At 35.7% G+C, this 17,327-nt stretch overlaps 1 protein-coding gene across 1 annotated transcript; it reads right to left on the reverse strand.

Moving 5' to 3' along the window:
* Positions 1-2,119: 2,119 nt before the first annotated feature.
* ASCRUDRAFT_8269 (uncharacterized protein) lies at positions 2,120-9,599 on the reverse strand (the record flags this gene model as incomplete). The annotated part of the gene is made up of 3 exons (XM_020194764.1): positions 2,120-2,311; positions 7,983-8,108; positions 9,342-9,599. The coding sequence occupies 3 exons, from the start codon at positions 9,597-9,599 to the stop codon at positions 2,120-2,122; spliced, it is 576 nt and encodes a 191-aa protein (XP_020046957.1).
* Between the last annotated feature and the right edge of the window lie 7,728 nt (positions 9,600-17,327).

Raw genomic sequence — 17,327 nt, forward strand, 5'->3', positions numbered from 1 at the left:
GTTTAGTATCGATTTACGTTTACGATATTTTATTCCCGCACAAACTTAATACATTTATTGGCAAAGCAAAGGCATTATGTTCGAACAAATTAGCTACGAAAGATATCGGCTCTCATATCGGATCCTTGGAATTGATAATAAGCAGCCAAATAAAGAGCACAAAGTTCATTTAAACGTTTTGGATTAGGCAATTCAATTAGATTTCCAAGTGCAAATATTGAAATAATAGTAAAGCCATTTGTCTAAAGCATTAGAAAATAATGCTGATGCCGGAATTCTTAAAGACAATCCCCAATCAATCAGTGAATAAATTATTTATATATCACGGATTATTGATCTTTCTCTTCGAAATGATATGTCTGAGCATACATCTCCGCCAATTGGAAAATTGGTTAGTGGATGAACCGCATATCAATCTGGTGGATTCGGAGTTTCACAATATGCTGGTCAAACGAAATCATTCGGCAATCATTACTTTATTTATAATATTCATTTATCCGTTCGGTTTTCCGACTTCTTCAAAAGAAGTAATATCCTTTAATTAAACATTATTACCCAGAAACATCTTATTGACCATCAGTCTTTCGTGGCAGTGACTGGGCAGATGAGAAATTCACCCGAAAATGTCGTAGTCGCTTCTGCACAATCTCAATTGGTAGGTTGCTCTGGTGGTCTTCATGAAACCACGATTTGTTGCGTTCTCATCTGCTGACGCCGAATATGGTTCAATATCACAAGCGAAGGCCAGTGGATTATTCTTTGAATTCATATTGGATGAACTTGAATCAGCGCTGGCAGTTTCTAATCGAAATGGAGATAATAAATCAACTTTGACATAGTTATGTCATATTTTCTCTTATATTCGAATCAAGCACGTTAATATCTTCTGGCTTGTTAATAGAGAACTTATTTTCAATATACAACTATTTCTTAGTTTTAATGAACGAGGACATGTTGTCGTTGTGATTTTAACCGTGTTGGATCATTCAACTACATTTCAAGCCGTTGTAATTTTCTTCAATAAACCGAATGTATTTAAATCAAATTATATCGAAAATCACGGTTTGTGAGGAACAGAAAAAATATCAAACGTAATCATTTACAAAGATTCCCATCTTCAATTACTGTTCACAATTGCTTACCTCCCATGCTTACAAAAATATCTATTGTTATCCAAAAATATTTTATTGATACCGCAGTTCATTATCATTATTTGGTTAAAATTTGAGGATTAAAATCTTTTGAAACTCATAAAGAAATATGTCTTTTTGCTTAAATCTCACATTTGACAGGATTGATTTTGGTTTTCGAGATATCTTTCATTTTAAAAGTTTCCTGTTTTGTTGCGTTCAGCTCAGCTTTTGATTGTGGAATAAGTGGGAGAGAATGTTTCTACCTTGTGAAATGAGTTATAAAATTAGCAAAAGTTATATAATGATAATTGATTTATTGAAACTCGTCAGAAATGAATTTTGCATCGAACTGTATTGATCAATTAATGATTAAAATAGCTTACAAAATCCAATCTTTCATTGTAGCATTCTCAGGCAATTGGAGCATACTAATGCTTTTTTGGGTAACTTGAGAGTATCCTTTACATTACCTTACTTAAAAGAACCAACATCAGTCTCTTCCATTTATGAGCCAATATCCTCTCCATTGACTACTTTGATTAATTATTTCCCCTCCTTCTAATTAGTTAATTGTACAACCCTGTTTACACAGTGATTTACTGCAGGTGAATCAAAATCTTCTCAAACAGGGGATTGATCATCAATACATTTAAGCATCTGTGAGGCTGAGATGATTCAATTTTTAGTACCATCGTTAAAGTTGCAATGACACTCAATTACTTTAATGTGTTAAAATGCATGACTTTTTCTTTGGTTTGGGCAGCTACTACTATGGACAACATAGGCATCTTCGTTACAACCTTTGAGTTTCCTTATATTAAGATTTGCTTCAACAAGAGAGTTGCGGAGTTTAGTTGATTTTGTGGATATTTTTAACAACCTGTTTTTGTTTAATGCACTGACGCACTGAAGATTTCATTAAAAGACAAGAATACCTTTCGGTAATCATCATCAAATGAGTTGCCACCTCAACAACCGTTTCAACGTCATTTTGTATCGTATTCTTTACCAAGATTTAGAGAAGCACCAAAAGGAGCTTTTGATTTAATTTGGCGATACAATCCCGAAAGCTTCTTAAGTAGGTTTCTAAAGTCTGTGTCGTTCAATTCCAAAGCTGATCGATCCAATGAGTTTCTAAAAAGCTTATTGTTTTCAAAATCACATTGATTTTGGCATTGCTGTTGCATCGAATGGAAAATTTTAATACTGTTTTCTTCATCGTAGTTTCAGAATGATTTGGATTCTACAAATCCTTCGATGGAAGCTTGTTCATTAGCAGCAAATCTTTTTGGAGTTTTGTTGACATTAGTTCCAGCGATAATTCTTTATTAATTAATCTTCTTGGTACCAACCGTTTTAGCCATTCTCTTGGAAAATAACTTTCGGATGAACGACCAATCAGCACGACTCATAAACTAGTCAATCTTCGTTGAGAGAATTGAGATAATGATTTCTTTAGACTCATCGTGGCCAATGTCTAATCTTGACGAAAGATTAAAAACGGTGCGAAATAGCGATTGCAAATGAAGCGATGTGTCTGATTGAAAAATGAAATGTTTGATTAAGATGCTGATTAGTAGAAATTGCTCTATAAGACATTTGTACCGTGCTTGTGTCAACATACGGTTGTTGCTCTGGTTTTGATAATTATAAACAGCCAACTAGAAGAATAGAGACAGTGAGTGATTAATATCACAATTAACATTAAATTTGAAAGCAACATATTCATTTACAATGTGATAAATAAAATTTTTAAAATAGGGAACTCATTCTTGATATATGAAGCATTAAAACAAAATCAGAGAGATTTTTATGAGATGATAACACATTTTAATTACATATTTCTAACAGAAACGAGATAAGGATCAGGTGTAAATAATAAAAACCATTATGAGAGAATTGAATAAGAATAATCGAAGATATATATAGCCTGAATGTCAAAATTGACTGACTTCACGTATAAGTAGAAGAAGTGAAACGTAAAATGGGAGTACCCTAATGTAATTGTCAAAAAAATTATGAAGTTCAAGAAAATTATCGTTTTGACAAATATAATAACTCTTTTCTCTCTAAATGAAAAGGATGTAATGGTGGATGTTGTTGCAATTTTAGTGACTGAAATGAATATGTAAATTATTTGCGATGTAACAGCTTTCACGGTAATTAACATTCTTTTCTTCAAACATATCTGATAATATTTTTGTATTAATGGTGTCCTACTGGATTGGGCTTTGTATGCTGTATTTTTAATCTAGAGCATCAACATACCAGTCTTCTTTTTAAATTCCTTACCTTTTCTATATTTTGCTTTCACCTTTCATTTGCTCTTTTTTTTCTTGATCAATCATATACACAGATCATATGCTCGATATCAGTTGTTTATCAACTCAAATGGACTAGCAATTTGTGACGTTCCTAGTTGAGTTCTTTCGTTGAATGTTGTAAGATTGACAAATTTGTCGGTAATCTCTTTTCAATCTTTTCATTATTCTCATTCAACTTCTTGAGTCTTTTACCATTTCTCTCCTTCATAAATGTTTACAATCACGTCTAGTTTTAGCCAAAAATGTCGATATGGTTGATGCAATTAACCCATGTTTTAGGCTACGGTCTTGCGGTGTCACTCCCAACAGAATTACTCTCAATACATCTATTTGAATAAAGGATTTGTTCAACGTCAAAGTAGCCAATGACGAAGTCAAGAGACAATTGAAGTACTGAGCTTTCTTTAAAATGGAATTTGTTTCTTTACAACAGATATAACTTGTACTTTTTAAAGTCTAGGTGGCAAATCAAATAAGAAAGGTTATTCAGTTTGATGCCCACGAAGTAATGTAAACCTTAGAACTTCATATTTACACATTGTATCTTCGATCATCAGGCACTTAATCAAGACCACAATTGAACTACGAAGTGGAAATCAAACCGAAAGAAATGAAGGCAATGGCAGAGATCTGATCACCCTAACTCGCTAACGATAGAGGAATAACATATAAGAAAATAAGGCAGAGCTGCGACTAGTACTACCTATGGTTGAATTGCTATTAGATTGACTCTCTGCATTGACGTGCGACGAGTAATTGACTTACGAATGATCACCAATAAAGAACAGTTTTCTCAAAATTGCAGGTTGGGTTCATTTCCGAAGAATCTGTGAGCCTCCTTCACCCAATTTAGAAAGGACAATAATTATCTTTGGAGTAGTGCCCATTCATTTGCCATTGGAATTTTAGAGCGTGGGACAACAACTGCTGATAATAATTCACGATAGTCATCAACAATTTCATATTTTTCATTGGGTTCTTTTTGCTTTCTTCTCGAAATGACTGCTGAGAACCCATTTTGTCGGGGCTCTTCCATGGTATTGATTATTAGATTAATAAACTAAAGAATGAATGGTATCTGAGTAATTCTACGGTGCATTTCAGGAAACCATGTAATTTGGTGGGAGACACATCAAACACAGGGGTGTGATATCTAAGAAGATATGTGCTGGTTTCGATTTACCTTATGAATTGCCATGCGTGAGATATAACTATAATGAGTTTAGTAATGACTCATGTTGTTTTTAGATATTTGTGAATGATTTGCCGATTCAGCTCGTCAGAGTCAATTGTTGGTATCTCCGAACGAACTCTAGGCTCTATATTTATTGGTCATTGCAAATTATAATGAATAATTGTTGGAGCTCAAAAAAAAGACTTCCATTGGTTGCTGCTCGTATACTCAGCCCTCCACTGAGTATCTTTACCCGAGAGGTCTCCGGTGCGAAGTTGAGTCACCGTGCTCACCTCCTGCTTGGTCTTCTGTGATATAATTGTAACTGTCGCTACTCCTCTAACTGATGGTGCGATGTTGAAATTGGCGATGGCTTTTTGAAAGTGAGAATTACAACTGAAGTTGTGAAATATTGTATTCCATTGCAGGATGATCGATTTATGGAAGGCCTCTTTGATAGTGCGGAGAGTAGGAAGTGGATTGGTTCAGTCACTATCAATACATTTGTAGAGATATTCTAGGACTTCAATAAGTAAGGTTACTCCTCTCTTGAATTCTGAAGAATCAATCTAATGATAGGGTTGTCGCAAAGGGATATTTCTAATCATATACTTTTGCATTTGTTCAAATTGGTTGATGGAATGTGATGGAATGTAAAGTAGTATCGGCGCTTCATATGTTATATATCCTTTTGCTCCAGCTGCAGATGACCAAACTACACGGGCAACATGGAAATGAATGTGATTCCGTTGGTTAATGAGCATTTCAACGAATTCTGGATATTTTGCAATGGCGCTTCTGAAAAATAAGCAGCCGCCATAGTTGAAAATGATTCTTACACATAAAATAAAAAGAATTCTGAGTGATGGTAGGTTAAGGCTGCCATGGATCTGTGCTATTGGTGTTGACGCCTTAGCCGCCATGGTGATCATTTTCAACTGTATTTCTCCTGTTGTATGCATTTTCAGGGTTTGAGTGATTGTCACTCCTAAGAATCTCATCGTTCTGATTAGACTATCGTTCGCACCGTGGGTAAATATGAAAAGACTGTTCATTCTCCTGATTTAATTAACTTGATTGGCCATTCAAATGTATCTTTTAGATTTCTTTACTACGGTCAAACTCTAAGCTGTGGAAGGAAGCTCATGGCATGATTTTGTCAATTGCTTTTTGGAGTTTCCATTGCATTTCGCTCAATGTGCGAATTGAGTAGCTAAATAGATGGATTACGTCTTCAACTGAATATACAATTTGTCTGTTTATAACCTTGGATATTGTAATTCAGTATGATAATTAAAAATTTTTGAAAAAGGGAATCCGCGAGGAACTCTTTGATTGTTGCGGTAGGCTTTGGAAATATGGTTGTAGATACTGAAATGCACTTGTTTCTTTGAGTTGAATCATTGAATTATCAAGATCATTTTAAATGGAATTTTGGCTTATACGAATGTTTGAGTTAATTCGTCATTGTCCACAGGATCGGAGAAGCTTTTATCATATAAGATGAGAGTTGACATTATATCGTAACAATCTGAGTTGAGAGTATTTTTGGCTTAAATGTATATACACGCAATGGAGTCTGTGGATCTGTATCCCTCACAACCACCAAAAAGAAATCGAAGCAGATATCATACTGCAAATGCATTCAGTCGTTCCGTTATTGCGCTTTCAATGATTTTGCAAATGTAATGAAATACGCTGATTGGTCGAAAAGTATTTGCCGTCTGGTGGCTGAGCTTCTGATGTATAACTATAAGAATTATTGTCAGTTGTTTAAGGCATCAGAGCAATTATCCAAAGGAACAATCTCAGTTCAAAATTTTGGTATTATATGGATAAGACTATTATTATTACCAACGTGTTGTAGGACTGTAAGTTGATTTGAGCCAGGGCCAGGCGCCGTACTATTTAATGGTTTGCTAATTGTCAATCAAATTTCTAATGTAGCTAGCTTTTTCGCTTTGATGTGATCGTCATCAAGTAAAGTGTCGTTGTTCGACACATCTTGCCAATACGTCTCAAAAAGCATTTGACAACAATTAGGAATGGTTGATCAAGCAGTCGATGAGCTATTATTGAATTCAAAGTTATAATAACTGGCAAATCAGATGATTTTGAATATGCATTTCATAATTGTTCTAAAATTCAGACGTCGGTTTTTGAACTGTTGTTTGGAATTCGGTTTTGAGATGAAGATACGTTTTCCTTTTGTTTGCATTTGGCCATGGAAAAAGGTTGATTTGACTTTCTCTAAGTGATGTATGGAGTTCAGCTAGTTTGGAATCCTACCGCTTTTTGCAGTCATCCAAAACATTGAATGCGGGTATCTGTTGTGTTTGAAGTATGATTAGAAATGTTAGAAAATTGTTGGTAACAATTTCGAGATGTGGTTTATTTTGAAATATTTGCAGCACAGTGAAAACAAGTATTTTATCAACAGTCACATCCCGATTCCCTTAATGAGCATTTTGTGTTGTCTTGGGTAGTCATTAAATTCGAGGTATTTGATATTGATAATTATGTCAATGGCGAACTGATCTGCGCAAACTGTCAAATGCATTGGCAATACCGCAGACCGCAGCACTATCATTGGCGATGCAAAATCTAAGTCAAACGTACTTCCTTTGATAATGGATTGTGCATTTTTGTTTTTTATTTGTTGATAATTGTGTTCTGCTAAACAATTGGCTGCCTCTTCTGCTAATCAATCAATTGTTGCATATGTTGCTTGACATATTGTATGATGTGATTTGAAATGACCTGGTAAAAAATAGTAATCATTAGAGTGAGCTGAAAAGATCATTGGTATTATTTTGAAAGTGATGTTCCAATATCGTTGGTCCATCTGTTTATTAGTTGGGGCACGGTTTCCATTAGAATGTTTATATTTGTTACTAACTAAAATTGTTATAATATATTGTCAGTCACTGATTTGTCTATTAATAATTCAGCTTTTTGAGCAAATGAATTGCAAATATATGAAGCAGCCCAAACTCTCTTCAGTGCATCTCTGATATTTTTGAAGGAGATTTGATTAGATTGAGGAGAAGTTAACAGACCTGAATTATGTTTTATTTCGATGCCTTCTTGAGCAAATATTATATCTGCTTCTGATGTGTGCAGTACTACCGTAAGCCCATTATTTTTTTTTTGTAAAATGATGGCTATGAGTTTAATCATTTTCATCAATTTGGTTATGATGTTTTGCTGTCAGATTTCAGGGCTGTGATTTCAATGTTTGATTATGACGATTGTCATTCAATCTCTGCATTTTCTCCGAATCTAAGTCCGTTATAAGGTCTGTGAATCCTTTTTCAGCAGCGTCGGTTGAGCCTTTATTAGTGGATACACCTTGATTTCTGAATATTCGTTTAATGAAGGAATGTAGTCATCGTCTATAACATCGGCGTCCGTGTCGCTCAATAGAGCATCATTAGATTCACTATAATTGGGGACTTCATCGCTAGATTCATCGTTCTCTTAATTGGAAAAATGATCAGTACTATAGCCAGTGATTAGTGATGCGTATTAAGTCGGTGGTAAAAAATTCCATTTGGGGTTTAACTCATTTCATATTTTTGGTCGTTTTGAAATCATCCATTTTATCAGTTCATTTTCTATCCGTCTTGGTGAATTTCTCGGCGATATTTTTATGAGTTTTCAAAGCTTTGTGTATTTTAAACTGGGGGTAAAATGCCTTCATAGAGAATAGGTCATAATATAACTCGATATCATTCATGGCTTGATGGTATGCGTTATCAATATTAAAAAACAATATGATACTTTCCTTCAGCTTGGGTAAATTATTATGTCAGCTTAGTGTAAGGCTACAAGGCCCACAGACCAATGAGATTTGATTCTGCTGCTACATTTTTTTTTTGAGAATAGTAATCGATTGATGGTTAAGGACTGCATGAGTTACTTCCGTTTTATAGGCCAATCCGTTGTTCCAAGAAACGTGGAACAGTTCAATTGATGAAGATGAAACGGAGTTGTTGAGTATTATTTCCTTTGGTTGTTCTGCCTTGGTCAATCTTTGAAATTCTGCATTCATTTTACCACTTTCTCGATTTGTAACTTGTCAAAATTGTGAAAAATGACTTTTAAACGTTGGTGACTGATAAACTGAATATCCTAAATGACTTGTGGGGAGGCCATTTAATTTATATGTGTTAAGATATTTGCAAATGTATTATGGCAATCCATTTTGTGACTTGCAGAGTTAGGGATATTAGCTGGCAGTTGATGATTTAACCTTATCCAGCGATGCGGCGGATATATTGGCTCAGAATTAGTGATTTTGTAGTATATGAAATTTTCTTAGGTGTTGAGTAGTGGAAGCATTATTATTGTCATCACCATTATTTGAGTGCACAAATTAAATAGACGTATTATTTCCACTAATATTAGCAACATAGGCGTACGATAATTGTTGGTTGGTAGCTACTGGTTTTCTGGGGCATGGAACTACCGACATTACGACGACATTTGCAACTTGATTCCCAATTAATTTGACATCATTAGAAGCTAATTTTTGTATGCCCTGTCTGTATGTTGATTAACTTTTGATTAAAGTCTTTAAAATCGTTTGAGAAATTGAAATAATAATGGTTGCATTTTTGGGAACCACTGGATGAGTCTATTTCATAGCTCTTGCAAGAAAATGCATATGATGTGTGTTTGCATAGAAAATGTCCTTATTTCAACCACTGCTTTTGTAAGATCGTCAAGGGATTGAACTAATTCAGCTAGTTGAGTGATACGAGTGTCTTTGCTATTAGCAAAAGTGTGGATTGTAGTAAAGCTTTGAACAGATAATTTATTTATATTCTCGGACCACTTTCCTTGATTATCATGAACATTGACATTTTTGTTGTTTATGACTACTCGTTCTTGATTGCAACGAGATTCAGCAGCTATAAAAACGCAAATAGCTCCGTCTGAATCAAGAACCGATTTCATGTTCATGATATCATCGATTGCATATCTTGGGTGACCTCGCCAAGCGATCAACAAATGTTCTAACTTTTTAGATATCCAAAGGTAGGTCAGTCAAATTTCTGAATCGAATCTTAACTGTTTGTATTTTGGCTGTCTCTGCTGCAATGGTCAGTCCAGCCGCAAGTAAAGTGCCTATCCCTGGTTTTCACAATATTAGCCTCTCCTTGCTTGTTCAAAAGTTCACTTTCATTTTACTCGTAGGCCTTCAATTCCAGCTCGTTGCTATTCAAAATATTATAATTTGTTCAAGTTCTTAATGTAGTCATATTTTAATGAGATGAAACAAAGGGTGTGCGCCATAACCAATAATTACGGTATGCATTGAAGATAGTAAGTCATTCACTTCAATGATCAAAGTAGTATTAGCATATCCTCGGGAAATTGCTTCTCTGCTCTTGAATATTTTGACTTGAAAGGTCTGAGTGCCTATCACTAATTCCAATGCTATATCACTGATTCAGTAGATGAATTTTATAATTCAGTAATTCTTTACGAAAGGTTTTACACTCAGATTGCGGTGGGTCGGTTATTTTTCTTAAATATATCATACATTTTCTTAATTAATGAGAGGGTCAGCTTTGTTGTTCTTGTAAGAAAAACACAAGCGCCAAGCCTAGTGGGGTTCTTCTATCTTTCAAATAGAACAAATAGCGCTTCCACAGATTACAGCTTTTTGTCGATCTCATCTTCATCGTCCCTTCTGTCCATGTAAATCAAAATCATTCTCCTTGAGGAAAATTACTCATCGTAAGATATAAATCAAAATAAGATGTTAATAAAGCAGTTCAGTATTTCATTTTACTTTTTTTTCGGTTTTTGTTATATAACATTGTAAAGTACTTCATGAAAGTTTGAGATAGCATTGGTGAGTGCTGTGTAATTACCTTTCAATTAGATTGACATTGATCCATAGAGTTATTGGCTTTATTTGATAATGTTCAAATTTAATAGTTGGGATTTGCATTTCTTCTTGCAGTTCCACGATCAATGAATTGCTGTTCATTATATTGATTTGTTTTGTGACTTATTTCTTGAGTCACATCGTTGTCCAGATATCATTCAACGCTTAACTATGATATTATCGACTGTTTGACACTGTTTGAACAAGTGATTTCTTTCTACTTTTCAACTACAAATTACTTTCTTTATATAATGATTGCTATTGAAAAGACTTCGAACATAATAAATGATCACAAGCAAGGGCTTTCAACAATAGCTACTGCTTTAACTAACTGTCGGCTCTTGAGAAAGATATTGAATGATAACGATAAAGATGTTCAAAATATTAACATAATTGTTGGTTTGAGCATCTTCTTTGATTTTTAAGTTAGTATTGATAATGCAAAGGCTCGCGAAACGTTCAATTTAAGTTGGCATTGCCATTGGGAAGCATATATTAGTTCAGAAATCATAACCGAGTTGCAGCTTTCTATTATTCAGATCTGTGCACTTGACAATCGAAGAATCCTGCCTTAAACTTGTCTGATTCAAAAGTTACTAGAAATGTAAAAAGCCCAACGCGCCATTTCAAAGATGTTGAGAATTGTTAAAACCGCGGTGTGCTTCATAATGAGTTCTCTCAAAGGATGTCGCCCTCGTTTTTAATAAAACATCATTATCAAACACCAATCACAAGTAACAGCCTCAACATGACATTGCGGCAAATGTGGATAACATTTGTGAATGAAGTCGAAACTCGTATGGTCTCATCGAAAAAGTTTTATATTTAAAGATCAACACGTTGTTCCAAAGCATTTTAAAGAGCATTGAGATGAAAATCAGATTCCATCAGTGTCAGTTCCAAGAACTCTTTAAATATCTGATCATCTTTGCCAGCAATAAAACGGAAAAGGTCACTGATAAGTTGAATGGAAAAAATCGGTAAAGAATGAAAAGCTATTCATGCATCGCTTCCAAATCAAATTTGATTGAATAAGCGATTACCACTAAAAATAATCAAGATGAAGTTCTCATGTTCACCGAATGCTTAGCAAGTAATTGACAGATAAGTCTGTAAAGTACTTGATCAATTGTTACCGAATTTAGCTTGGAAAGCAACTCATATAAAACAAGTTGATGTTTCGTATTGATGATGAAAAGTCCCAAGCTAGAAAAAAAACAATATGAGCGATAGCACTAGTTATATTCGTGATTCAAGCTTTGAAAGAATTGAAGTGAGATTATACATTTGCATTGCGTCAACACCATAAAGACTTAATGGTAGGATTACACCAGCAAAGCCATTATGGACGAGTTCTTTAATTGAAGATCAGTGTTATCATTTTCAACGATCCTCTGCTAGGAGTTAAGGCTGATAATTTCCAAACAATTTAACTGAACAGCGACAATGTACTACACCTCAAACAACTGATATAAAATAAATCAATAAAATCAACATCTTAGCTTGGAATCGGACATGATAAATTAGTATATGTCACCTGTATCAGATTTCACCAATTTCTGTTGATGATTCAAATGGGAGAGGCAAAAAGTCTTAAATTGAGAAAACATGTAGTGTCAATAATCATGGAGAAACTAGCAGTCATAAATAACTTGCATTGACGTATGTCAATTATCTATGCTTCACAGAAACATGATTTCTCAAAATGTTATATAAACCGCAAATCAATTTTTCATTTGGAAGCGCAGGCGCGCGTCCACATGAAATCAACCGTTACATCTCATTCAACCTGAAAATAGCGCAATTCGTATCATTAATAACGTTTTGAATCTGGCTTTTCCAACACATCCATATCTTTGCTGCTATGTCTCTGCAACGATAGAAGACTCAGTAGGTGATATTAGAGCAAACGATGTGTGTTGAGAGTTCTATCTCAGGTAATAGAAGATGAACGAAGCAAAAGCAGCTTGCAGTGAGAAAACTGACCTGGAACTCCAAAGCGCAATCAAAACATGAGCCAGCATTGGCAAAAGTTGAACTTGTTTGGAAATAATATTCAAAATGATGACGCCGAATCTTATGAAAATATCAAAAGTATTTAATGCACCCCAGTTGATCATTTGTACTGCATTCATTATTATCTTTCTATTATACGGAAGGTCTGGTTGCTCTGTCGACTGCATTCGAATAAATACTTGTAGTACCAAAGAAATACTTTAAAAATCCGAAGATGCAAAGCCGATGTCCAATTTTGCTAAGATATCAATAAAAAGGAGCGCTGCATTTAGCGATCTACATTTCGGATGTCTAGCCGATTCATTCACTCGACATGATTTCTTGGCAATAGCATCTTGGTTGACCAATCAAAATCAATCAGGTTATGTTCAAATTTTCATCACGTTGGGAAACACTATTGAACCATCCACTCATAGAACGATCTACACACATTGATGAATGTGCTTTGTAGTATTGAAATCCCCACTTTCATTTTCATGGTTTCCATGTACAGCGTTGTAGATGTGCGTTATTTGGTCATGAATATAGTCATCTCAATTAACTGGAATATTTCCGACATCGCACACTAACGAGAATCACTTTTTGTGGAACAACAACGTTCAAGACCAAATTGATTAAATCAAATGTTTGTTATAGCATTTGAGATTGTCATCAATCAAATTTGGGGACGATGGATTAGTTTTTGACTACCACTTTAAAGTTCAAGTCCAACTCATTCCAAAATTTATATTTTTTTGCGCAGTAATCAATTATATCACAGTCCCTAAACCAAATCAAAAACATTTCATTGCCTCTATATGTTCAACTTCCCACTGGTTAATTGCAGAAGAAACAAAATCAAGCTGAACTGGGTCAATGACATAGACAATTTTGTATCCTTGCTAATAGATTTGATATCTGCTTTCATCCAAACTATTCTTCAACATAATCAGGTTTCAACGCTTCCTCGGACTGCTGATCATTCAGCCCAAAACCCCATCCTCGTTCAACTCGTTGTCTCCACGGAGGATAAACGGGAAATCCCGCGATCATCAGGGTATTCATTGCCGTAAGCCGGTCACACGCGGGGCCAACCTATCAGTCTTTCTCAAGAGCATGAAGCGACTGCCCAAAACAAAGCTGAATTAAATACGTAAGGATCCAATCAAAACGTTAATTATATGATTTTCGCAGTTAGAACAGATCGATACCACAGAAACAGCGTGGATGATTCCCCATCTTTAAGCAGAACAGTTTATGATCTATTTTGTCTTTCAATGTTGATCTGTGATTATGGGGAGTGTCTAAAGTCGGCCACTCAAAATAAATCGCCGATCTGTTCCCCTGTCGATCCATGATCAAACCCAGTTTTCTTTTAATAGACTTGACGATCCCATCCACACTAGTTTTTTGAAGATAGGTTCTTGGGTGAGTAGATATTTATCAATTGTCTGCAACATGTTTTGGGCCAAGCTTCGAATTCTTGCTGTCCACAATCAAGAAAACAAATCAACGCTGCTAGCTGATATACTAGGGCTTCAGTTTTCAATCTTCGTACGTTGGGAGGTTAGCCCAATGTATCACGGCGTCATTACCGAAGGTCCTAATCATGAACGTGATATTCATTCAGTCAATGTTGAGGCAGCTTAGGATTCATTTTGGGATACGCTGTGCTGTGGGTGAGTAATTCTTGCTGGTCCGCAATAGGTGACTTCAATTTGGTGGAGTAGCCGTGGCCTAATAGTATACCTGCCGAGAATTTATAGTAGTACAGGAGTTGCAACTGCTATTATCAAGACCAGCACACTTAATGTTGGTAAGTGGCTAAATAAAATTTTTAAAGAGAAAAACTACTGAAGATTCTTCATTAATTAAAGTGGCAATATTTTCGGGGCCTGCAATGGTGATCAAATGGTGGGGTTTTTATGCTGCGTCCAATCTAGTCACCACCTAGAGTCAAAACGATTTACTTCATTCCCGGATCTTGACACAGTTCCATTTGCTGTTAGAAATGTTTTGAAATGATTTTCGTTATGAACAATTTGCTGGTCGGTCACGTACATGGACGTAACTCACCTGTAGTAAAATAGCATTGAATAACCTATACCATGAAGGAAAGTAGTGCAGTCGTTTTTACCAAAATAGGCATTTGGATAGTGAGTGTTGTAACCACAGCCAGGGCATGCTGGTTCATCGGTGCCTTGCTATGTATCTGCTCATTAATCCGTTGGGATGTGATCAATATGGATCAGATGCTGATGTATTGGCAGTTGCTGGTAACTATCTAGCTGCTTTGATATCCAAAGTAAGTTATGAAAAAACCAGTGACTTCCATGTAATTCGAGCGAACGCTGATTGGTTGAATAACTTGGACCCTCATTCAAGTTTGATTGCTGGTAGTTGTCACACCATCGTTAATATCAGCGGCTTTGGTACGTTGATGATCGTGAATGGAGGATCATCATATGATGGGATTCACATTCCTCACGATGGTGTTTCGATCACACACGGCGCTGCTAAAAGAAGCGAGGCCCGCATTTCATTCAAAAATGGCTAGGTTTCTCAGAATAAATCATTGCTTGTGAGGAGAGCAGTTTCAAAATTGTTCTAAACATTTGTTGCACCAACTGCTGGTTTGTTAACTGCTACAAATTAGATTGAACTATTACGTCATAGAAATAGACATGATGCAAGAGACGCACCACAGATGCGAATTACTTCGGCGGCTGCTGGCTCCACATGTAAACTTTGTCTCAAAACAAATGCAACTGAAAATAATAATAATTTTTCCGCGGGAACAGCACACTGTGCTGATTGTCTTTTTCCCGGTGATTGTGATGTGTCAATGCCAATTGCTGCTGATAAAAGAAACGGATATGTTGAGAACTTCGGTAGCAATCATTCAGCATATCTGGTTCTCCCTGCATCCGGTAAACGATAATTAGCTGTTCAAAAAGTGAATACTATCTCAAATTTGCTCAACCATTGCTGGGGTAGTGGAAGAGATTTGTCTAATCTACTACAATGTTTTCATCGCAGCTAGAAATGAATTATTGTGAATCTCACAAAAAGAAACATATTTTTCTGTTTCGTTGGTCTTCTATTAGTTTTGGATTGTCGAACTTTGGCGCAAAAAATTAAGAGAAAGTGAACGAAAGTGGCGCGTCAAGATAACGATCCCGATTATCTGTTCTATGAACCTTTTAAGTCCGCGGTGCTTATCATAAATGCGACCTTTGCCAACGGGGCCACTCAGTCATCAATCCATCTTATTTAATATATACAATTCAATCAACTACAGCATTGCTGATGGACATTCGATCCCGCAAATACCTGACGACTCCAACCCAAATTTCGTTAACCAAATCAGAAAATGGAGCTGCGCTGTGTGTCTCTTTGAGGCAAAAATTGTTGAAGATGCAAACAATACGTTCAACCACGAAATTTGTTGTGGTATACATTTTTGTTTTGATGCGTTGAGGATAACAATTAATTGTTTGAAGAACTAATGGTGGCTGCTATTGAAATGGCAATCGCATTATTGCTAAAGATTCACAATCTGCTGCATGTGCAAAAGCGGAAGATTCATCAACTGCTTACAATAGCAAATTCAAAAATACTAGAAGTGCTTCAAGCGTTTGGGCAACAGCTTTAGCAGAAAAGTCAAGAGATATTTTAAATGAAGTAAATGAGTAATCTGCATCCAGTCACATCATAAACGTAAAGAAGCTGCCAATCACTCTGATTGGACTTCATTGTAATCTCCTTCATCGAGAACTGTCACAAAAGAAGGTGGTGATGCTAAGACTAGTGCTAAGTTTGATTGTGGCCATGAAGCAGCTGCCAAAGCGGTTCGTCAAATACGTCGTGGTGACAATGAAAGCAAACGTCACTGGTTTTAAAAAGATTCAAGATATAGAATTAAGGGAGGACTGATCGAACGTATAAAATGCCTGCATTCATTGCTGCTACTGCCGTCAATATGAATGCGGCCAAACAAAAGTTCAAAATTATTTCCTATTCAAAAGTTCAAACAATTAGTGATATCTTCCATATTGTTTGAGTTGTGCATCAAGTGAAAAGCTGACTTTAGTTGCGCTTTCGGAGCTTTAGGGCACTTTGCAGCAACTGGTGACCTTTCTAAAACACCAATAATTGCCGAGAGGTCCTCTTGACTTAAGAAAAGGAATTAAAGAAAAAAGCTTAGCACATTAAGCAGATAAAATCATAAAGAAGCCCCCTGCTGAAATACTGTAAACTCTAACGAAGGATCATCAATTTGATTTGGCTGGCGTTGTTTATGAATTTGGTATTGACGCTGAATTGTACAAGAATGATTTTTCTGTATTCATAAGTATTATATATCGTATGAATATGAGAAAATTAAACAGAACATTGAATGAACTCGAAAAATTATGTATTTGTTGAAAAAAATGATAATATAGTCATCTCAACCGACTGCGTTTCAAATGCCACAGCCGAACATATACAATTGATTTGTCCCGGAGCAGACAACCCCGCCATATTGAATTATGTCTGAAACATTGTGTAATTGCCACATATTCTGATTCAAATGGCTTAGGAATGCCCTCACTTATTTTGCTTTGTTTAGAATAATCGATGTTACCGAACACCGAGGGGTAATTATTGGACCGTTTGCTCTTCACAGTAACCAAAAGTTGCTGTTTCTGAAAACTCTATTGGAGGCCGACCACTGAAAACATTGGAAATCACACGTTTCAATGCCAGTAAATACCAAAGTTTATAGCTCCATTCAACACGCTATTGGTAACTGACAA

This window comes from Ascoidea rubescens (genome assembly GCF_001661345.1).
Source record: "Ascoidea rubescens DSM 1968 unplaced genomic scaffold ASCRUscaffold_7, whole genome shotgun sequence".
NCBI classification, from domain to species: Eukaryota; Fungi; Ascomycota; class Saccharomycetes; order Ascoideales; family Ascoideaceae; genus Ascoidea; species Ascoidea rubescens.